The 24,942-nt window shown below is 42.4% G+C and overlaps 1 protein-coding gene across 3 annotated transcripts in view; it reads right to left on the reverse strand.

Moving 5' to 3' along the window:
- LOC135512318 (gamma-adducin-like) overlaps nt 1-21,031 on the reverse strand; it is a 36,312-nt gene extending 15,281 nt beyond the window's left edge. The window contains exons 1-3 of one of the 3 annotated variants that reach the window (XM_064934235.1): nt 20,873-21,031; nt 4,203-4,480; nt 2,469-2,613 (exon numbers count right to left, since the gene is read on the reverse strand). In XM_064934235.1, the coding sequence (XP_064790307.1) occupies nt 2,469-2,613; nt 4,203-4,403 (346 nt within the window). In that variant the 5' untranslated portion in view covers nt 4,404-4,480; nt 20,873-21,031. Of the gene's footprint in view, nt 1-2,468; nt 2,614-4,202; nt 4,481-5,602; nt 5,662-5,817; nt 6,060-20,872 lie in introns of those variants that run through there. The other 2 variants (XM_064934234.1, XM_064934236.1) reach the window with 2 other exon arrangements.
- Nucleotides 21,032-24,942: the final 3,911 nt, after the last annotated feature.

Here is a 24,942-nt window from a genome sequence, read left to right on the forward strand (position 1 = left end):
TTCCATTTAAGAACAATGGAGGCCACCGTGTTCTTTGGGGACCTTCAATGCTGCAGAAATGTTTTGGTACCCTTCACCAGATCTGTGCCTCGACACAATCCTGTCTCGGCACTCTAAAGAAAATTAATTCGAGCTCATGGCTTGGTTTTGGCTCTGACATGCACTGTCAACTGTGGAACCTTATATAGACAGGTGTGTGCCTTTCCAAATCATGTCTGAATAAAGTGCCTATAAGAACATCCAATAGTCAAAGGTTAATGAAATACAAATGGTATAGAGAAAAATTGTCCTATAATAACTACAACCTAAAAATTCTTCCCTGGGAATATTGAGGACTCATGTTAAAGGGAACCACCAGCTTTCATATGTTCTCATGTTCTGAGCAAGGAGCTTAAACGTTAGCTTTCTTACATGGCACATATTGCACTTTTACATTCTTCTCCAACACTTTGTTTTTGCATTATTTAAACCAAACTGAAAATGTTTCATTATTTATTTGAGGCTAAATTGATTTTATTGATGTATTATATTAAGTTAAAATAAGTGTTCATTCAGTATTGTTGTAATTGTCATTATTACAAATAAATAAACCGATTAATCGGTATCGGGTTTTTTTGGTCCTCCAATAATCGGTATCAGTATCGGTGTTTAAAAATCATAATCGGTCGACCTCTAGTCTGAATACTTACAGTTGAAGTCAGAAGTTTAGATAAACTAGTTTTAATGACTCCAACCTAAGTGTTTCAACCACTCCAAGAATTTCTTGTTAACAAACTATAGTTTTGGCAAGTCGGTTAGGACATTTACTTTATTCATGACACAAGTAATTTTCCCAACAATTGTTTACAGACAGATTATTTTACTTATAATTCACTGTATCACAATTCCAGTGGGTCAGAAGTTTACATACACTAAGTTGACTTTGCCTTTAAACGGCTTGGAAAATTCCAGAAAATGATGCCATGGCCTTAGAAGCTTATGATAGGCTAATTGACATAATTTGAGTCATTTGGAGCTGTACATGTGGATGAATTTCAAGGCCTCTGGTCTGATGAAACAAAAATGTAACTATTTGGCCATAATGAACATCATTATGTTGCGGGAAAAAGTGGGAGGCTTGCAAGCCGAAGAACACCATCCCAACCGTGAAGCACGGGGGTGGCAGCATCATGTTGTGGGGGTGCTTTGCTGCAGGAGGGACTGGTGCACTTCACAAAATAGATGGCATCATGAGGAAAGAAAATGATGTGGATATATTGAAGCAACATCTCATGACATCAGTCAGGAAGTTAAAGCTTGGTCGCAAATGGGTCTTCCAAATGGACAATAACCCCAAGCATACTTCCAAAGTTGTGGGAAAATGGCTTAAAGGCCATCACAAAGCCCTGACCTCAATCCTATAGCAAATTTGTGGGCAGAACTGAAAAAGCATGTGCCAACAAGGAGACCTACAAAACGGACTCAGTTACACCAGGAGGAATGGGCCAAAATTCACCCAACTTATTGTGGGAAGCTTGTGGAAGGCTACCCGAAACGTTTGACCCAAGTTAAACAATTTAAAGGCAATGCTACCAAATACACTCAATTAGTATGTAAACTTCTGACCCATTGGAAATGTGATGAAAGAAATAAAAGCTGAAATAAATAACTCAACTATTACTCTGACATTTCACATTCTTACAAAAAAGTGGTGATCCTAACTGACCTAAAACAGGGAATTATTATTACGATTAAATGTCAGGAATTGTGAAAAACTGAGTTTAAATGTATTTGGCTAAGGTGTATGTAAACTTCCGACTTCAACTGTATGTAAATAAGCGATTTTTGTTTTTTTATTTATAATGCATGTGCAAAACTGTCTAAAAACCTGTTTTCACTTTGTCATTATGGGGTATTGTGTGTAGATTGACAAGGAACATGTTTATTTAATACATTTTCGAATAAGTCTCTAACGTAACAAAATTTGGAAAAATGGAAGGGGTCTAAATACTTTCCAAATGCACTGTAATTACTGTCGTAAAGAAACTGTAGTGTATATACTACAGTAATTAATTAAGTGTCTTTGCAGATTGTATTACACACCCGTTGTGTAATATTCTACAGTATACTACATTTTACTACAGAATTCTATAATAAGTACTGTAGTATTCTATAGTAAACTGTAGTATTTTTTTATGTGGACGATCTCCATTGAAAGATGGAGGGAAACATAATTGACAATCCAGACAGCTGCAATTCATTATAAAGTCCAGGACATGTGGGCGACTTATGAGAATCATTTGGCATGTGGAATGTTGTCAACAAGTACTTGAGCAGAATTTTGCTGCATAAGGGCTCTCAATGTCACAGGTTTTTGTGAATACCTTGTTCCAAAACATTGACAATGCAGAGAATCAGGATGCATCACTGAAAGACTATGCAGACCCACAGGTACTCTCTCACATGTGTGCGCACACACTGCTACTTACTGAGAGGAGATGTGAAGGAGCCTGTCCCTCCCACAGAACTGGCCATGATCAGGTCAGCTACTTGCCTAAGAGCCAGCAGCCCTGTTGGATTACTGCCCTTAGTCATCTGATCCTGGACCAGTCCTTCCAGCTCATCCTTAAACACCTGGAAACCAAACAATGACATATTAAAATGACTGAGTGAAAACAGTCCCAATAGTCACTGGCTTACATCTATCAATCTTTACCAGTCCAGGATAGTGGTCACTGGTCACAAAGAATAAGATGAGGGAAGGAAGTAGGGCGGAAGGTAGCCTAGTGGTTAGAAAGGTGAACCAGCAACCAGAGGGTTGCTTGGTCCAATCCCGGGTCTGCTGGGAAAAATCTCCTGGGAAGAGGGCTGGCAACTGGAGGGTTGCTGGTTTCAAATCCTAGATAACATTGAGAAGGACCCTTAACATCCCACAACAACAGCTTCCTGGGTGCTCAGTGTTGCAGCCCCTGCACCTCTCCAAAAACCTGTATATGTGCGTCTTTCAGAAGGGTTGGGTTTAAAGTGGAAGTGTTGTGTACAATTTACCAAGAAAGTTATCTTAATCTTACAACTTCTGGGATGGTCTACTGTTGTGTAGTTATGCAATTATTCTCACCTTGACCCTGTTCCAACTCCCTGTCTATTCAGCCATTCACATTAGGACAATGTACTTCCAGTGTACTCTCAGCCCTAAAAAAGCCCTCCTGAATTAAATCACATTAGATTCTTCTAAAACCCTCTTTGTGCCAATGTCACTAGAGGTAACTGGGAAGTATCCTTCTCATTAAGCCAGCCTATTAATTTATACCCACAGTGTCGTTGTTTTTTTGGGAAGGATACCCAAGATATACAATTCTCCTGCAAGCCTCTTTGGTGGAACGCCAGCAATCCGCCCCATCTCAGCGTGGTTCCCATGGTGATGAGCTAAGTTCCAATTGTTGGGGTCTGTTATGCAATCACAGACATGCGTGGGCTCATCTTATTTCCATGCACTTTACGGGCATGTGTTTGTTGCACCTCCTAGCAGCATCTCTAACCACATTTTACTGCTCGATTATCTATACCGCCGATTCACAATTGCATATATGCATTTATCATGGGTGCATATAGGCAACATTTACTGCTTATACTACAAAAATGTAAGTATATATATACATATGTACATACAGTGGATGCCCAAAATTATGTTCATGCCTATATTGTTCTGTCTGTCAAGAATTCAATTCGACAAAAATATTTGATGAGCTAAGCTGTGAACTTGACAAGGACATTTGGCAGGAAAAGTATAATAAGGCTCAAATCTATTCGGACTAGTTCATATTTAAATATTTAAAACCACAGCAGTGGAGCTTGGCTGTTTCCTCTGACAGTAGCACATTGTACTGCATTGCAACAAAGATTTACACAGTACAAACACCGTACTACTTAATATGACTGAGTTGCCTAACTTGTCTTACCAAGCTACCTCAAGGGTAAGAGCATCTGCTAAATGTCTAAAATGGAAATGTAATAGCCTCTTTATTTGCAGATCAGTTCAAATGTAGCCATCAGAATGAAAACTGAAGACATCAATGATGTAGTGTCTCTACTAGGGCCAATGACATAGGCCTGGACCTTGAAGAGAAAAACTTTTCTGGCCATGTGATGGTCTGCAGCCAGATAATGAAAAAAGCTGTACTGTGTACACACATTAACATAGACATAAAGAACAAGAGACATACTGGACTCTGTAGGATCTGAGTGACTCTCTTCTTTTGCTCCATCATGTTGAAGTCCTGCTGTATTTCAGGTGACATGTTCCTGCCTCGGAGGTACTCAGGGTCACTCTCATCCACCCGGTCAAAGTACCTCTCCTTGGAGTCTGTGCTGGATAAGGACAGGGTCATGGACCCAACCGCATGTCTGATCTCCACCAAACTCATACTGTCCAAGTCTTCACAACAGCCTCACTCTCTCTGATCCTCACCTGCCACACTCCAGGACTGCTGGCACTGGGAATCTGTTGGGGACAGACAAAAACTTTAGTTTTCCACCAGTGCTGATGATGCAACAAGTATGGCCAGATGTTAGACATTAAAAAAAAATCCATAGGAAACTTGATTCATACTAAATCAATTATTTTTATTGCTGAGGTAAACTAATAGGCTTGCATAAAGTTGTAAACAAACACACAGGGAAGGAAAAACACACATAAAGAGAGACCCCAAAAAGAGTTTCTGCTGCTTTTGCAAAATCTATTGGGGATCCTAATAATACAAATTAAAAAAAGGTTTACCATAACCACCTCTATCTCTGCAGAGAAACAGAGAAACCCATGTGTGTCTACTGTAATCTGTGGGAAGGGAACATCAATCACCAATGTTTACTGTCATGCAAACAGCCAGAAAGCATGTCAATATAATATCACAGGGGGCCTTTGCATTATCGCCTCATATAAAATCAACTAGTTTGGGAGAGCATTTAGCACCTATTGTGTTAAAGTTACACCAGGGGATGCAAAGACAGGGGATAAGTAAAGGGTTAAAACAGTCTGTGACCTGGATTTATTTTGCTCTATTATGCCTGTTCAATATCTCACCAAGTTCTTATCAACACAACTACAAATTGGTCTACATGTGATGGAGGCTAGACAAATCAATTATAACAGATATTCTACCCATTTTAAGGTGTCAAAAGTGGTCTATTCAAAGTGTCTGTTCTGCAGTGAAAAGCCAGATACAGATAACTTAAACATGTTATCTGAAGATAATATACAGAAAAGGCACATTACAGAAAACAGCAGCAGAGCCTTTCCTGTATTACACAAATATAATAACTACTGTCCAGAAAATCGGTAAACTTTCTTATTTTCTATACAGACATCTTATCAAAATAAACAGTAGGGCTAGGCTACAAGAATTCAACCATATGTTCAAAGAGTCAAAGATATCGAGTTCCGCTAATATGAACGGCAAGAAGCACAAAAAAGGCACCCAGGTCCCGTTAATATACCATTACGTAAGAGTTAACACATTAAAATCAGATCCAACAATGTGATATGATGAAAGGAACAACAGAAGAAGAGGAAAAATGTGCTGCATGATGCATCTTACGCTTTAATCAAAGGAGATACTCAACTCACCGACGAAATAGGATACTCCATTGAGGAGCACCACGACAAAAAAGTTGAGCATGTACAGTATATGCCATCATTGACTTGACCATCGACTCGTAACTTTAAAATTCCATGAGTATTATCAATACGCTGTGCTACAAAGTAACCCTAGACCCTTTGCACTAAACCTATCCACAGGAAATAGGCGACATTGTATACAGTAACTATTTGAAACATCAAACCTTTTTTGCCAGTGATCGTATCTCCGTAGCCTATCTAACGACAGAAAACCCCCACAAGTCCTGGACAGAATTCAAAGATCGAGACTAAAAGTGTTAAATGTATTCCAGATTTCGATGCATTCCGCAAACGTGTAAAATATTGCTCTGTATGTGCGCCCTATGTCGTTGCAGTAAGCATGTAAACAGCTGTGTGTGTGTGTTTCTAAATTTGCAGGGGCGAATTCATTTAGCCGATTATGTAGCAAAACGTTTCTTAAACGGAAACAAACAGAACGTAACGGGGCAAGACCTACTTGCATTTGTCCAATAGAAGCTCTCGTTTGGACTAATGAAGATGACATCCCTGAATGCAAGCAAGTCCGCATGTTTTGAGTGGGTGTGTTTGTGTGGAAAAAAATGAGACCATGTGACTTCTCATATCCCCCCCCCAAATACATCCATATATGCTAAGGTCAAACAGATCATGACCACATCCATTTGTATTGCTGATTAACTGATTTCCTAAACACTTTTATACCAATGGGAACACAGGAATGATGTCACTGTTTTCTGGAGAAGTGTGTGAGCTGTGTGTGTGGGGAATACACAAGTGTATGACGATCTTGTAAATATTCGCTAGCATACTAGATTTGAACTGATAATTGAGAAATCTGGCATTCCCATGGTTGGCATCAAATATTTGGAAGTCTAGACATCATGGGGCACTTGATCTGTTAATTGTATTGAATAATCTAGCTGTTCTATGAACACGATTGACACCAAGTCTAATTCTCAAGGGTATTTTCAGTCAGATACAACTCAGAAATGTAAAGATTGGAAAATGATGTATTGAATGGACAAAATGAAATTTCCTGTACTATAGAGAGCATACATACAGTGCCTTCAGAAAGTATTCTCTGGCCTGCACACAATAACCCACAATGTCAAAGTGGAATTATGTTTTTGGAATGTTTTACAAATTCATTAAGAATGAAACGCTGAAGTGTCTTACGTGTCAATAAGTATTCTACCCCTTTGTTATGGCAAGCCTAATTAGCTTCAGGAGTAGACATTGGCGTAACAAAGGAGTAAACATTGGCATAATAAATTACATGGACTCACTCGGTGTGCAATAATAAGGTTTAACATGACGAATGACTACCTCATCTCTGTACCCTACATATACAAATATCTGTAAGGTCCCACAGTCGAGCAGTGCATTTCAAACAAAGATTCAACCACAAAGAACAAGGAGGTTTTTCAATGCCTCGCAAAGAAGAGAACCTATTGGTAGTTTTTTTTTACACTGAATATCCCTTTGAGTATGGTGAAGTTCTTAATGACACTTTGCATGGTGTATCAATACACCCACTCACTACAAAGATACAGGTGTCCTTCCTTGCCGGAGAGGAAGGAAACGGTTCAGGGATTTCACCATGAGGCCAATAGGGACTTTAAAACAGCCACAGAGTTTAATGGATGTGATAGGAGACAACTGAGGATGGATCAACAACATTGTAGTTGCTCCACAATACAAGCCTAATTGACAGAGTGAAAAGAAGGAAGCCTGTACAGAATACAAATATTCCAAAACATGCATCCTGTTTGCAGCAATGCACTAAAGTAATTCAGAAAATAATGTGGCCAAGAAACTTTTTGTCCTGAATACAAAGTGTTATGCTTGGGGCAAATCCAATACAACACATTACTGAGTTTCACTCTCCATATATTCAAGCATAGTGGTGGCTGCATCATGTTATGGGTATGCTTATAATCATACATTTTTCAGAATAAAAAATAAATGGAATGGGGCTAAGCACAGGTAATATCCTAGAGGAAAACCTGGTTCAGTGTGCTTTCCACCAGACACTGGGAGACTAATTCACATTTCAGCATGACAATAACCTAAAACACAAGGCCAAATCTACACTGGAGTTGCTACACTGGAGTTGCTTTCTAAGAAGACAGTGAATGATGCAGAGTGGCCAAATAACTGTTTTGACTTAAATCTGTTTGAAAATCACTGGCAAGACTTGACAATGGTTGTCTAGCAACAATCAAAAACCAATTTGACAGAGCTTGAAGCATTTTGAAAATAATAATGGGAAAATATTGTACAATCCAGGTGTGCAAAGCTCTTAGAGACTTACCCAGAAAGACTCACAGCTGTAATCACTGTTCAAAGGTGATTCTAACATATAGGTCTGTATGAATACTTATGTAAATGAGATATTTCTGTATTTCATTCTCAATAAATTAGCAACATTTTCTAAAAACATGTTTTCAATTTGTCATTATGGGGTATTGTGTGTAGGTGGGTGAGAAAAAAAGAAAGAAATGTAGTCGATTTTGAATTCAGGCTGTAACAAAACAAAATGTGGAATAGGTCAAGGGCTATGAATAGCATGAATACTTTCTGAAGGCAATGTACATCACATTTCGAACAGCAACATTGTGATATGCCCCTAAAGCACTGGTGTGATTGTGCACATCTCCTTTTAGCAAAATAGAGGTCACGAGCCAAAAGTGGTCACTGAAAATTGCGTGTTACATCACCTATGTGCAAATATGTGCACCATGTCATTGCTTTCTCTCACTCGCTCTGCTGTGTGTGCATCTGTTTCTAGCTGTCACTCAAATAGCGAGGGGCTGCATGCTTGTTGGCTAGAACTCAAATTGCTAGTGGGCTGGCACATGTGGGGAAAATGTATGGAAAATGGCGCTGCACAGCTTCCAGAAAAACAGCTGCTTTCAAACTAGGAATTTCGTGGCTAATTGAGGTAAGACAGTAATTCTGCTCACAGATCATGCTTTCATGAACTACACATTGACACATCCAGCTCAAAGAGGGAGGTTTAAAAAAAGACTTAGTAGTCACCAAAGTTCCAGAGAATGTTTTTAAAGAAAATAAAAAACTAGAAATTACAGTTCATTACTTATTCAGATTCATGTCAAAATTGTATTCCTTACTTGAATGAAATGTAATAGTAAATGCTGGTATCCTTTTAAAACTGTTATGTGATTAAATGTGTATCTCCGTCCCCTGTTTTGGTCACTTGGGAATGTGATTCACTAGTCTATTCAGAAAATAATAATATTGAATTGTTAACTCTTAATGGAATCCCACTGTGGGTTGTGTCCAAATCACTCACTATCAGGAATCAAGGTAAGACCCAGATGCAGACACGTGGAATAGACAATGGTTTACTATTCCAACCGGGGCAGGCAATAGACAGGTCAAGGCAGGCAGGTGTCAGGAAACCAGAGGTGGGACAATGGTACCGAATGGCAGGCAGGCTCAGGGTCAGGGTAGGCAGAGGTCAACAATCAAGAGGTGGGGCAAAGGTACAGGTCGACAGGCTCACGGTCAGGAGCAGGCAGAGTGGTCAGGCAGGCGGGCTTAGAGTCAGGACAGGCAAGAGTCAAAACCAGGAGGGCAAGAAAAAGACACTGGGAAAAGCAGGCGCTGATAACAAAAAATGCTGGTTGACTTGACAAACAAGACGAACTGGCAACAGAGAAAACAGGTATAAATACACAGGGGATAATGGGGAAGATGGGCGACACCTGGAGGAGGGTGGAGACAATCACAAGGACAGGTAAAACAGATCAGGGTGTGACACTCCCAAAATGTTTTTGTTTTGAAACATGAAATTGGCTTTATTGTAGAAAACTAGAGATCAATCCATTCAACACAAAGACAGACACAGAATTCCAACAAATCCCACCATGAACTCATGTCAACTAACATAAACTTACTATACAAATGCAGATGCAATAACTTGCGCGCAAACACACAGAACATTTACAGTAAAATTTGGTCTCCCAATGAACCAATGTAAACATTTCTTGCTGCCCCAAGGACCTCTAACTGATTGGTCCAAAAGGTGTCACTCACACACACACACACACACACACACACACACACACACACACACACACACACACACACACACACACACACACACACACACACACACACACACACACACACACACACACACACACACACACACACACACACACACACACACACACACACACACACGTACATACACACACACGTACTTACACACACACTAACACACATATACACACAATTGGGGAGAGAGAGAGAAAGATTAGTTCAGTGACTGACATAACAATTCCAGGAAGCAGAGTGGAGTGTCCATAGCAAGGCAAATACCGGGACATATGGCTTGATGTAATGAAAAGCAGAACTTTCTCAATTAAGAGCTGAATGACCCTTCAAGTCCCCATTGCTACCCTAGCTGCAACCCTATGGGGACTGAAATATGCACTCACAAAAAAATGTGGTGCACGTACACACACATACTTTCAACATACTCTTACTGAACCCCTACATTCTCTGTAACTCTATTTGGATATTTTATGGAAGGGCAGTCCTTCTTGTGTAACATTGACCAGATGTCTGGTGTTATTACTAGAGACCTCATGTATAAGGTGCACGGTAAGATACAATACATACAGTACCAGTCCAAAGTTTTAGAACACCTACTCATTCAAGGGTTATTCTTTATTTTTTCTATTTTCTACGCTGTAGAATAATAGTGAAGACATCACAACTATGAAATAGCACATCTGGAATCATGTAGTAACCATTTTCTGGACTGACTGACCTTCATGTCTTAAAGTAAAGATGGACTGTCATTTCTCTTTGCTTATTTGAGCTGTTCTTGCCATAATATGAACTTGATCTTTTACCAAATAGGGCTATCTTCTATATTCCACCCCTACTTTGTCACAACACAACTGATTGGCTCAAATGCATTAAGAAGGAAATAAATTCCACAAATTAACTTTTTACAAGGCACACCTGTTAATTGAAATGCATTCCAGGTGATTACTTCAGGAAGCTGGTTGAGAGCATGCCAAGAGAGTGCAAAGCTGTAATCAAGGCAAAGGGTGGCTACTTTGAAGAATCTCAAAAATAAAATATATTTTGATTCGTTTAACACTTTTTTTGGTTAAAACATGATTCCATAGGTGTTATTTCATAGTTTTGATGTCTTCGCTATTATTTTACAATCTAGAAAATAGTAAAAATAAAGAAAAACCCATGAATGAGTAGGTGTGTCCAAACTTGGTACTGTATCTATATAGTATATCAGAAAAACAAGCACACCTTTCTTATGATTGATTTCTAAATGCATAAATACAACACCCCAAAGCACTTGATTAATAGTTAATAGACATGAAGAATACCACACTATCTTAGGACAACACCTAGAGCGATAACAGCAAAAGAGTTCATGGGATCCTACGTCATCAATGGCATACACTTGATATCACTCCTTGACAGAGAGGAGCCATATAAAAGGCTGCTTTTTATAAAAGGATGAGTTTACAGAAACAAGTCCTGCTGCTCTTCCAAAGGCTTCCAATGACCTTCATAAAATGTCCACTCTAAGAATAATAACAACTAGACTAGACTCACGTTCAGGTTACGTATGTACATCCACCCCAGAAGATGCAATATGCTGCATGTTGTTTGGATCAGTTACAATATGTCGTTTTCCTTTTTCTCTTCGCATTATCATAATGCGCATAATAACTACCCGACAGTATATTTTTACAGCTCAAAAAGTCATTGTGAAACAGAAATTTAAGGAATTGAATGAGATTTAAGCTTTAATGAGCTACTGGACCAGAGCTCTGGCAGGCAAGACATAGTGCTATAGTACACACTTCATCATGATGAAATGACTAAAATCATGAATTCATATCTTTCTCTACATTTGGTTTTGTCTCTATATTTGTTTTCCCTAGCTGCTTTTCCATCAGAGACCATCTACTGTAAAGTAACACAAACATGGATGCCTTTTTTGGGTCAGTAATTGTTCGATTGTCAGAAGCACCCATAATTATTTTTTGTTCTTCAATTTTAGTGTTCAAATTTAATTTTCATCGTTCTCTAATGGATTTGACTTTTATTTCTCAAGCTATAGTAATTGTAATTTCTGTACCAATCTGAAATGTAACACAACATTAGTTATCACTGAAGCTAATCATGGAATCTCCACTCCGCCAAATATTTCCAGTTGGCAAGACTTCTGGTTCGTTGGAGGGAGGCCTTTAGAGTTTACAGGTATCATTATTAAATCTGTTGCTCAAACACAGGAAATAATTTCTGCATCATAGTGGCTTTCTAATGAAGGGATAAAGAGAAAAACTCTTCACAGGAAGTCCAATGGTGAAGTCCGGGCTTCCAGACAGAAAAATAATCTTTGTCATCTCAGGGAAAGGGAGAAGAGAGAGAGTGAGAGAAAAATAATCATATGCAGATCAGCAATATCTTACCCCAAACTTCACTTTTCAGGGGGAGTCTAGGAGGTGGACACATCCTATTCTCCTCAGACAAAATGACAGGTTATGTTGCCTTCTTGACTGATTATTCCTTCTGTCAGAGCAAAATGTTAAAGGTCATCCTCTCATCAGCCAATCGCAGTCACATCATATCTGGTGATTTTCTCATGTCTAGTTGACTATTTAATGATTGAAAGGGGAACTTTTCTCTCTGGGGTCTATGAAATATTGCCAGAAACTTTTACATCCATGTCTGTCCCCTCCCATGCCTACATTTATGGTAATTTTCCTGTGGCCTCTGTGATGGGGAACCCCTTAATTTTTGATCAACAAAATTACTTTTGACCCTAACCCCAACAAATTGATACCAACTGTTTAGAACCAACAGAACCACAGTCCTCTTGTGAAAATAAAAACGTGTTGTTTATGAGTTTATTCGATACAGTAAAATATCCTACCACATTGTTTTAGAGTTTGAGGAAAAGGATACCTCATCTAATTTCACCAACAGTGCCTTCAAGTCGGTTCCACTGAGAAAAAACATCCATCAACAACAGTTCTTTGAAGAGAATACAGCCATGGACAAATGTTTAACAAATTCACATCACAACTCCCTAGATATGCATAAAAATGTTACTTTAAAAACATTTGCTTTGATACAGCGTCTTAGCCACTGAATGTTTCACCCAGTTCAAGGCTTTTTGTATGTAATGAAATACTTGGTAAACCTGATTAAATTGATACCTCACTGTAAATGGGCGGTACACAGCTTTCTCATATCATGGACATTTAGGTAATTGTCCCTGAGAGCCTAATGTAATAACCAAGTCAGTGTCAAAGGCCTGAGAAATGTCTATTTCTGACGCCCTATTTCAGGATTTTGAATACTGCATAGCTTAACTGAAGGCTACTCCTGCCTTTGGTCTGAGCTATTATTTTCCCTTGCAGTGTTCTAAGTTTACTGATGTCAAATGTGCAAAAAAGAGGACCACCAACATGCTATATGACGAACATGATCATAAGGAATTTTTAAATCACAAACTCTCTGACGGCAAGTCCACAGTGGAGCAATGTTCATCTTTTCAAAACTATCACAATACTTATGAACATGGTTCTGTTATTCACTTTAGCAGTGTGGGTGGTAAGTAACACCTCATGTACAGGAAACTAGGGACCTGGAGCAATTTACATTGTTGCAGTAAAAACATTATTTTCACAGCTTTATATAGAATTTGAAACTGGCAGAGATTAATATTGAATCAACACATAAACTGAACAAAAATATAAATGCAACATGCAACAACTTCAAATATTTTACTGAGATACAGTTCATAGAAGGAAATCAGTCAGTTGAAATAAAACAATTACGCCCTAGTCTATGGATTTCACATGACTGGGCAGGGATGCAGAGATGGGTGGGCCTGGGAGGGCATAGGCCCACCCACTTAAGAGCCAGGTCCACCCACTGGGGAGCCAGGCCCAGCCAATCACAATGAGTTTTTCCACACAAAAGGGCTTTATTAGAGACAGATATACTTCTCAGCAAGCCCCCCTCCCTCTCATCAGATGATCCCGCAGGTGTCGAAGCCAGATGTGGAGGAAGCCAGATGCTGTTGTGAGGCCGGTTGGATGTACGGCTAAATTCTCTAAAACAGCACAGGAGGTCGGCTTATTGTCGAGAAATTAACATTAAATTATCTGGCAACCGCTTTGTTGGACATTCCTGCGGTCAGCATGCCAATTGTACACTCCCTCAAAACTTGAGACATCTGTGACATTGTGTTGTGGGACAAAACAACAAATTATAGAGTAGCCTTTTATTGTCCCCAGCACAAGGTGCACCTGTATAATGATCATGCTGTTTAATCAGTTTCTTGATATGCCACACCTGTCAGGTGGATGAATTATCTTGGCAAAGGAGAAATTCTCACTAACAGGTATGTAAACAAATATGTGCACAAAATATGAGAGAAATAATATTTTTGTGCGTATGAAACATTTCTGGGATCTTTATATCAGCTCATTAAAAATAGGACCAACTCTATAAACTTTACATATTTTTGTTCAGTATACATAACGGCTAGGAGAGAGGACTGAGCTGGATGAAGAAGAATTACAAGAGTGGTCAAGCTTTGTTCATCTACAGTACATGGAGGACCTGGCCGAGACTGTTTTGTGGTTTTCTTTTGATTGCCTCCACCCTAAGATGTGGTTTAGGGTGCGGTTGACTATGGGGCTGGAGTAAGGGTCTGGCCAAATTGAACGCGTGGTGTGTTTATCATATAGACAATGAGAAGACAAAGCTGAGGATATACTGTACAAACTAAACACCTGCTCTTTCCATGACAAACTGTACACTGACCAGGTGAATCCAGGTGAAAGCTATAATACCCCTGTTAAATCCACTTCAATCAGTGTAGATGAAGGGGAGGAGACATGCTAAAGAAGGATTTCTAATCCTTGAGACAATTGAGACATGGAATGTGTATGTGTGCTATTCAGAAGGTGAATGGTCAAGACAAAAGATTTAAGTGCCTTTGAAAAAGGTAAGGTAGTAGGTGCCAAACACACCGGTTTGTCCCAATAACTGCAATGCTGCTGGGTTTTTCCACACTCAACAGTTTCCCATGTGTATCAAGAATGGTCCACCATGTCAGGACCCGGTTACGAACCTGGGTCTCCGGAGTGAGAATCAGTCACTTAACCAACTGAGCCACGAATAGTCAGCAGAACCCAGAAGATGAGGCAGACACAGCAGTACTTAAGACGGTGTATTTAATAAAGTAAAAAGGAGAAGTCCTTCAATACAAAAAATGGCAAATCCAAAAGGTGGTAGGAATAGCACAAAAAAGCCTCAAGAGATACTCAAAAACAAAAACAGAATTCCACAAGAGCATCCACCGGAATCGACAAGAATACACAGAACACTAGGGCTGGGTGCTAACATACAAACACAGAGCCCAGAACTGAGGGAAACTAAGGGTTTAAATACAATCAGGGGAAAACGAGGCACAGGTGCAAATAATAATGGGGAACAAGGGAAAAAACATGAGGTCAAAAAGCACAATGGGGGCATCTAGTGACCAAAACCCGGAACAACCCTGGCCAAATCCTGACAGAATCCCCCTAGGAACGGCTCCTGACGTTCCTACCAGCTCTCTCAGGGTGGAGGGCCCTGAACTGACGAATGAGGTCAGGGTCCAGGATGTCTTTGGCAGGAACCCAGGAGCGCTCCTCGGGACCGTAGCCTTCCCAGTCCACCAGATACTGCCAGGACTGCTGCACCCGGCGGGAATCCAGTATCCGATGGACGGTATAAGCCGGCTGGCCTCCAATGACACGAGGCGGAGGGGGAGGTCTGTCTGCCGGGACAAGGGGAGAAAAAACAACAGGTTTTAACAATGAAATGTGAAATGTGGGATTAATCTTAAGGGATCTGGGTAAGTGTAGGCGATAAGAAACTGGGTTAACTCTCCTGGCAACCTTGAAGGGACCGATGTATTTTTGGGACAGCTTGCGAGACTCCACCCGTAGAGGTAAGTCTCTTGTGGAGAGCCAGACTCTCTGGCCGGAGCGCAGGGTAGGCCCGGGACGGCGACGTCTGTTGGCTTGTTGTTGGTACCTCTGTGAGGAACGCATAAGATTAAGACGGGTCTTTCTCCACATAAGCCGACAGCGTCTCACGAACTTCAAGGCTGAAGGCACTCTGACTTCTGCCTCCTGGTCCGGGAACAATGGAGGAGCATAGCCAAACTGACACTCGTGCGGGGACATACCAGTGGAGGAGGAGCGCAAGGTGTTGTGCGCGTATTCGGCCCAAACAATAAAGGATGACCATGTGGACGGGTTGTCACGAGTCATACATCGGAGGGTGGTTTCCAGCTCTTGATTCATCCTCTCTGTTTGGCCGTTGGACTCCGGATGGTACCCTGAAGATAGACTGGCAGAAGCCCCCATGAGTTGGCAGAAGGCCTTCCAAAACCTTGAGGCGAACTGGGGACCTCTGTCAGAAACCATATCTTGAGGAATGCCGAAGACTCGGAACACATGATTAATTACCAACTCAGCCGTTTCCTTGGCAGAAGGTAACTTAGTCAGAGGGACGAACCTGGCCGCCTTTGAAACCCTGTCGATTATGACTAGGATAGTAGTATTGCCATGGGATGGAGGAAGTCCAGTAATAAAGTCCAATGAGATATGGGACCAGGGTCTGTGGGGAACAGGTAAAGGGTGAAGGAGTCCTTGAGGGCGGAGGTGAGAAGATTTGCCCTGGCAGCACACGGGACAGGCATTGACGAAAGTGGCAACGTCTTCTCTTATGGTAGGCCACCAGAACTTACGCTGGATGAACTCCAAGGTGCGACCTACGCCCGGATGACAGGTGAGGCGAGAGGAGTGCCCCCACAGAAGGACCTGAGTCCTCACTGCCTTGGGGACAAACAACCGATTGGCAGGACCTCCTTTCGGGTCCGGTTCGCTAGCTTGAGCACGTCTCACGGTATCCTCAACTTGCCACGAGATCGGAGCCACAATCTTAGCAGCAGGAAGGACAGGCATGTCCGTGTCATCTCGAATGGCAGGAGCGTAGACTCGGGACAGGGCATCCGGTTTGAGATTCTTCGACCCGGGCCGATAGGTGAGGATAAACTGGAATCGATTGAAGAAAAGAGACCATCTAGCTTGTCTAGAGTTCAACTGCTTCGCCTGCTGGATATACTCCAGATTTTTGTGGTCCGTAAGCACTTGAAACGGGTGAGAAGCCCCCTCGAGCCAGTGTCTCCATTCCTTCAATGCCATCTTAACCGCTAGGATTTCACGATCCCCCACATCGTAGTTCCTCTCAGTCGGGGTAAGCCGGTGTGAGAAGAAAGCGCACAGATGAAGCTTCTTGTCTTCACCCCTCTGAGACAGGACAGCTCCAACACCAACCTCTGATGCGTCTACCTCCACCACAAATGGTTCATCCGTAGTCGGTAGTATCAGGATGGGAGCAGAGAGAACGCACTGCTTGAGTCCTTGGAAGGCCGTCTCAGCTTCTCTTCCCCACAAAAACCTTGCATTGCCACCCTTGGTTAAAGCTGAGAGAGGGGCTGCCACCAAGCTGAAGTTCTTGATGAACTTGCGGTAAAAGTTTGTGAAGCCCAGGAAACGCTGAACTTCCTTAACGGATTTGGGGGTGGGCCAATCCGCTACCGCCCCTACCTTCCTGGGGTCCATTTGGACTCGACCGGGTTCCACTACAAATCCCAGGAATTGTACTCGGGATGAATGGAATTCACATTTTTCCGGCTTAACGTACAGATGGCTGTCCAGGAGGCGTTTGAGTACTTGTCTGACATGCTTAGTGTGTTCTTGAAGGGAGCTCGAAAAGATGAGGATGTCATCCAAGTAAACGAACACAAATATGTTAAGCATATCCCTAAGCACATCGTTTATGAGCGCTTGGAACACCGCTGGGGCGTTGGTCAGGCCGAAGGGCATCACCAAGTATTCATAGTGACCAGTAGGCGTGTTGAAAGCGGTCTTCCACTCGTCACCAGGTCTGATCCGCACAAGATGGTATGCGTTCCGCAGGTCAAGCTTAGTGAAAACAACTGCTTCCTGGAGCAGCTCGAAGGCTGTGGCCATAAGGGGTAGCGGGTAACGGTTACGGACGGTTATGGCATTGAGTCCCCGGTAGTCGATGCAAGGACGTAATCCACCGTCTTTCTTGGCCACAAAGAAAAACCCTGCTCCCGCCGGGGAGGTGGATGGACGCATGAGGCCTGCTTCCAGAGCGTCCTTGATGTAGGTATCCATAGCAGCTCGTTCGGGTGGAGATAGGGAAAAGATCCGACCCCTGGGGGGGCAAGTGCCCGGAAACAGGTCGATGGGGCAGTCGTAAGGTCTATGGGGTGGTAGCATGGTGGCCCTCTGTTTGCTAAACACCAGTTTGAGGTCATGGTAACACTCGGGAACTCGGGTCAGGTCGATGGATTCTAAAGACTCGGGAGTAGAACTCGGGGAATTCTGGAAAATACAAGTAGCTTGGCACGTAGGACCCCACTGCTTGATAGTACCCACAGACCAGTCGATGTGAGGGTTATGGCTGTGAAGCCAGGGGTATCCAAGGACGAGAGGGAACTCGGAACAGGAGATCAAATGAAAGTTCATCAATTCCTGGTGTTGTGAAACTGAAAGTCGCAAGGAGGTAGTGACATGAGTGACAAGTCCAGATCCCAAAGGGCTTCCATCCAATGTAGTGACCCTCATGGGTTCACTTAGAGGTTCAGAGGGAACGCCATTCTCCTTCGCCCAGACACCATCCATGAAGTTACCTGCGGCTCCAGAGTCTACCAAGGCTTGAAGGTGAAGCTTGTGGTTGTCCCAGGAGAGGGTGACTGGAATGAGCAGACGGGAGTTGGACGGATGGGAGGAGGTTATGTTTCCCGTTACAGTTCCCCCGGTCTGTACGGGACAGAGCGTTTCCCTGGAGCCCGGGACACGTGGAACGGAAATGGCCCGGTTTGCCGCAATATAGACAGCGTCGCTCCCTCATCCGGCGGTCTCTCTCAGCCTGGGAGATGCGTCCAATCTGCATGGGTTCCGATGGAGCCAGCGAGGATAAAGGTGGGGACTCGGAGCTGGGACTGATAGGGGCTAGAGGTCTACGGTTGAGTTCTCTCTCTCTCAGACGCTGGTCAATGCGTGAGGCCAACTTGATCAGGGACTCGAGATTGTCCGGTGGTTCCCGAGTGGCCAGTTCATCTTGGATAGTGTCGGAAAGGCCTTTCAGAAAGCACACCGTGAGCGCCTCGTTGTTCCAGCCACTTGCTGCTGCCACCGTGCGGAACTGGATGGCATAGTCCGTCACGCTGCGCCAACCTTGGTGGAGAGTCAGGAGCTGTTTGGCTGAGTCAGAACCACTGCTTGGGCCTTGAAACACTCGTTTGAATTCCTCAGCAAAGGCAGAGTAGCTGGCACAGCAGGAACTATGGGCATCCCACACAGCAGTAGCCCAGGCCAGGGCTTTTTCCGACAGCAGGGTGATGATATAAGCGATCTTAGACCGGTCGGTGGGAAACGACGAGGGTTGTAGCTCAAAGGAGAGAGAACATTTGGTGAGAAACCCTTTACAAGCACTTGGATCACCTGAGAACCGTTGGGGAGGTGGAAGACGAGATTCAGCCAGGGGGTTAACTGCCATGGGTACGTGAATCTGAGGTACTGGGACGGGAACTGTAAGACGATCAGATATTTGCTTAATGGAAGTCAGCATCTCCGACAGAAGATGAGAATGTCTAGCCATTAAGGCCTCTTGCTGAACCAGGGCGGCTTCGTGGCGTTGGACAGTCTCCTGGTGGTGGGACAGCATGGCAAAAAGGTCCTGGGAACTGGCTGCCTCTGGGTTCATTTATGGCTCTGTGTTTCTGTCAGGACCCGGTTACGAACCTGGGTCTCCGGAGTGAGAAACAGTCACTTAACCAACTAAGCCACGAATAGTCAGCAGAACCCAGAAGATGAGGCAGACACAGCAGTACTTAAGACGGTGTATTTAATAAAGTAAAAAAGGAGAAGTCCTTCAATACAAAAAATGGCAAATCCAAAAGGTGGTAGGAATAGCACAAAAAAGCCTCAAGAGATACTCAAAAACAAAAACAGAATTCCACAAGAGCATCCACCGGAATCGACAAGAATACACAGAACACTAGGGCTGGGTGCTAACATACAAACACAGAGCCCAGAACTGAGGGAAACTAAGGGTTTAAATACAATCAGGGGAAAACGAGGCACAGGTGCAAATAATAATGGGGAACAAGGGAAAAAACATGAGGTCAAAAAGCACAATGGGGGCATCTAGTGACCAAAACCCGGAACAACCCTGGCCAAATCCTGACATCCAGCCAAAAGGGGTGCAATGCAATATTAGGAAGGTGTTCCTAATATTTTGTATACTCAGTGTATACCTAAATAACTTTACTTTTAAGAACATGGCAACTATTTGAGTTAAATTCATGGCTAAAATAGGCTTGTTTTGTGTCGAAGATATCCAATATGTTCCAAGAAATCACTTAAACATGACAAATGAATTGCTAACGATCAATTACATGGTTAAAATGGTTTGGGTCACCACCCACCCGCATGTGAACTTGATGGGTTTCTGAAAACCAACATTAAAGTTCCCAATTAGCTATGAAATCTTGTATGCCTCAATTCCACATTTGAAGTAAACACACGCTTACCCAGTGTATAATGTTTCTACAGAGAGAGACATTAACTGAAGCAGCTGTTCGTGTCTTAACTCAGCATCTGGAACTGATGTAGTTCTGGTCTATTACAGCCAAACAATAAAGCTATATCTCGACAACATTGTAAAAACAGCATTTACTATCCTAAGAAAGTGTACTATAGCATACACAGCACCATACACACAGTATTGCTGTATAGAGTAATACAGAATAAGATAACACATCTGGTAAGTGAAAGCCGTATCAGTCCAACAATTCCTTCTTAACAGACTCACAGGTGATTCACTCCATCCATCCATGAAAGGGATTTTCATTTTGATACAACATTGAGCAAGTCCTTATAAAGTCCAAAGTAACTGCTTAAAATGAGAAGCTATTTTCAAAACATTTCCCTATTCACTGATATTACATAAAATATAATTTGCCTTGCTCTGTTTGCAGTTACAAACTACTATTCTTGTTCAGTTGACTTGTCTCAACAACCACAATTGTAAAAACTTAAAAAATGCTGCCCCACTCACCTTTTGAGGTCAAACTCCCCCAGTTCTGCCAGGGTCCTGATCTAGCTTCAACTAGGATGAGTGACTGATGCTTTGCCTACTCTATATCTATACTCTATTCATCTCCTACTCTATCTGTTCCTCAATGTCATGTGATGCACATTCGCACAGCTTGCTGTGAAAAACTTCCAAACTTGTCAGAGGAGGTTGAGGAGACAACAATCTGTTGTATGGGACTGTATTGTCCAAAAGTAGGAGGAGCAACACAGTCACACACACACCAGATATGTTCTGGCATACATGTATATAGATTACTCAAAAATAAATATTCAATTTTTGGAGAAGCGGGATTTTAATGACTAAATACTCCATATCAAATTAGAGAAATTGTAGTGGAGTGTTGCACATAGAGATCTATGAAATTACAATAATGAGGGATTATCAATGGACTAAATCGTCTTATCAATGTATACGTTATGGCTATATCCACTTTCAGTTGTCTAGATGAGATATTTTCAACCTTTTCTGCGTGCAGATATTTTGTACATTTATTGAGCGGCTCGGAGGACATTGCAGAGAATGCTTACCCACTATCACTTAACACTCCCACACATTTCAAGAGTGGATGAGTAAGAGAGTACTGCTTCCCCTCTCCACTGTGCTGCCTGCTAGAATACATCAGTCACATGGTGGAGAATAATAATCATCATGACATATAAAGCACATTTTACTCAGTACATTGTGGCATAGAGAAGTAGTATAGCAATACGGACAGTAACAAAAAAAACAATAGTAAAGAGAGAGAGAGAGAGAGAGAGAGAGAGAGATGGTCAAAAAGTAATTTAGTGTGGGAGGAAACCGAGAGATAGAGACAGAAATGTTATTTTTGACATAAGAGATATGAACACCTATCATATAGGGTACTGGGTATTCTCACACTGTTAAAGGGGAAGCCAGTATTGTAGATATTGTGTGGACAGTGTATATTACAAATTACGAAGACAATAGAATACCTGTACATATAGTTTAAACAAGCATAGACAAAATAACTTTAACACAAAGAACCAACATTGATAATGAATCACAATCTGCAAGGAGAGAAAACAGGAATTGTATAAGTAGTGATTTTAGGTAGCGATTCTATTTAAATTGTGGTAAATTTAGATTTGGAAACTCCAGCACCTGCAAAAAGTACCTGGATGTCAAATCCAATGCGCCACATGCGCCGAATACAACGTGTGTAGACTTTACAGTGAAATGCTTACTTACAAACCCTTAACCAACAATGCAGTTTTAAGAAAAATAAGTGTTAAGTAATGTTTTAAATAAAAATAACAAATAATTAAAGAGCATGCAATGGTTCACAGGATCAGGTTCATTGGATCAGTCTAACACTTTGCAGATACACTGCTGCCATCTCGTGGCCAAATTCTAAATTGTGCCTAAACTGTGGCCTTTCTCTTGCAACTTCAAAGACTATAAAAAATATAAACGTTTTTTTATTTGTATTATCTTTTACCAGATCTAATGTGTTACATTCTCCTACATGTATTTCACATTTCCACAAACTTCAAAGCATTTCCATTCAAATGGTATCAAGAATATGCATATCCTTGCTTCAGGTCCTGAGCTACAGGCAGTTAGATTTGGGTATGTCTTTTAGGTGAAAATTGCAAAAAAGGGTCAGATCATTAATAAGAAGCCTTTTGGACCTAAACTCCAGCACCGCTTGCCGTGCAGTAGCAGAGAGAACAGTCTATGACTTGGGTGGCTGGTGTATTTGAACATTTTTAGGGCCTTCCTCTGACACCGCCTGGTGTAGAGGTCCTGGATGGCAGGAAGCTTGGCCCCAGTGATGTACTGGGCCGTACACACTACCCTCTGTATTGCCTTAGGTCGGAGGCCGATCAATTACCTTACCAGGCAGGGATGCAACCAGTGGTGCTCTCGATGGTGCTGTTGTAGAACTTTTCGAGGATCTGACGACCCATGCCAAATCTTTTCAGTCTCCTGAGGGGGAATAGACTTCATTGTGCCCTCTTCACGACTGTCTTGGTGTGTTTGGACTACGATAGTTTGTTGGTGATGTGGACACCAAGGAACATGAAGATCTCAACGTACTCCACTAGAGCCCCGTCGATGAGAATGGGGACGTGATCGGTCCTCCTTTTCCTGTAGTCCACAGTCATCTCATATGTCTGTATCACGTTGAGGGAGAGGTTGTTATCCTGGCACCATATAGCCAGGTCTCTGACCTCCTTCCTATAGACTGTCTCATCGTTGTCGGTGATCAGGCTGTTGTGTCATTGGTAAACTTAATGATGGTGTTGGAGTCCTGCCTGGCCATGCAGCCATGGGTGAACGGGGCGTACAGGAGGGGACTGAGCACACACCCCTGAGTGGCCCCCGTGTTGAGTATCAGCTGGGGCGGCAGGCAGCCTAATGATTAGAGTGTTGGGCTAGTAATTGAAAGGTTGCTGGATCGAATCCCTGAGCTGACAATGTGTTGTTCTGTTGTTCTGCCCCCGAATAAGGCATTTAACCCACTGTTCCCTGATAGGACAACTTTCTCATGGCTTCTGGAGGGAAATGCTGTAGGAATGCTCAACCGGTGTCGCTCATTCAGCCGACAGAAACTTTCAACCGGTATTCCCCATTAAGCAGCAGGTCGGAGTCTGAGGCCGATCCTTCTCTTGTCTCTCCTCCTCCCGTTACGGGGTCTGAGATGCCGAAGCTTCCCACCATTAGCTCTGACAAATTGAAAACCCTAGTCATTGGCGACTCCATTACCCGCAGTATTAGACTTAAAACGAATCATCCAGCGATCATACACTGTTTACCAGGGGACAGGGCTACCGATGTTAAGGCTAATCTGAAGATGGTGCTGGCTAAAGCTATAACTGGCGAGTGTAGAGAGTATAGAGATATTGTTATCCACATCAACACCAATGATGTTAGGCTAAAACAGTCTGAGGTCACCAAGCGCAACATAGCTTCAGCGTGTAAATCAGCTAGAAAGATGTGTCGGCATCGAGGAATTGTCTCTGGCCCCCTCCCAGTTAGGGGGAGTGATGAGCTCTACAGCAGAGTCTCGCAACTCAATCGCTGGTTGAAAACTATTTTCTGCCCCTCCCAAAAGATAGAATTTGTAGATAATTGGCCCTCTTTCTGGGACTCACCCACAAACAGGACCAAGCCTGGGCTGCTGAGGAGTGACTGACTCCATCCTAGCTGGAGAGGTGCGCTCATCTTATCTACCAACATAGATAGGGCTCAGTCAGTGTAGTCAGCTCAGCTATCCCCATTGAGACCGTGTCTGTGCCTCGACTTAGGTTGGGCAAATCTAAACATGGCGGTGTTCGCCTTAGCAATCTCACGAGGATAAAGACCTCCTCCATTCCTGCCATTATTGAAAGAGATTGTGATACCTCACATCTCAAAATATGGCTACTTAATGTTAGATCCCTCACTTCAAAGGCACCATTTTATTATGTTTGCAATCGCAACAAATAATCTGCTCAGACCCCAACCAAGGAGCATCAAAAGTTGTGCTATAAATTCTCAGACAACCCAAATATTCCTTGATGCCCTTCCAGACTCCCTCTGCCTACCCAAGGATGTCAGAGGACAAAAATCATTTAACCACCTAACTGAGGAACTCAATTTAACCTTGCGCAATACCCTAGTTGCAGTTGCACCCCTAAAAACTAAAAACATTTATCATAAGAAACTAGCTCCCTGGTATACAGAAAATACCCAAGCTCTGAAGCAAGCTTCCAGAAACTTGGATCAGAAATGGCGCCACACCAAACTGGAAGTCTTCCAACTAGCTTGGAAAGACAGTACCGTGCAGTATCGAAGAGCACTCACTGCTGCTCGATCATCCTATTTTTCCAACTTAATTCAGGAAAATAAGAACAATCCGAAATGTATTGATACTGTATTGATACTATCGCAAAAGCTAACTGTCACGCCCTGACCTTAGAGAGCCTTTTTATATCTCTATTTGGTTCGGTCAGGGTGTGATTTGGGTGGGCATTCTATGTTTTTGTTTTCTATGATTTTGTAATTCTATGTTTTGGCCGGGTATG

Source organism: Oncorhynchus masou, chromosome 24, assembly GCF_036934945.1.
Source record: "Oncorhynchus masou masou isolate Uvic2021 chromosome 24, UVic_Omas_1.1, whole genome shotgun sequence".
Classification (NCBI taxonomy): domain Eukaryota; kingdom Metazoa; phylum Chordata; class Actinopteri; order Salmoniformes; family Salmonidae; genus Oncorhynchus; species Oncorhynchus masou.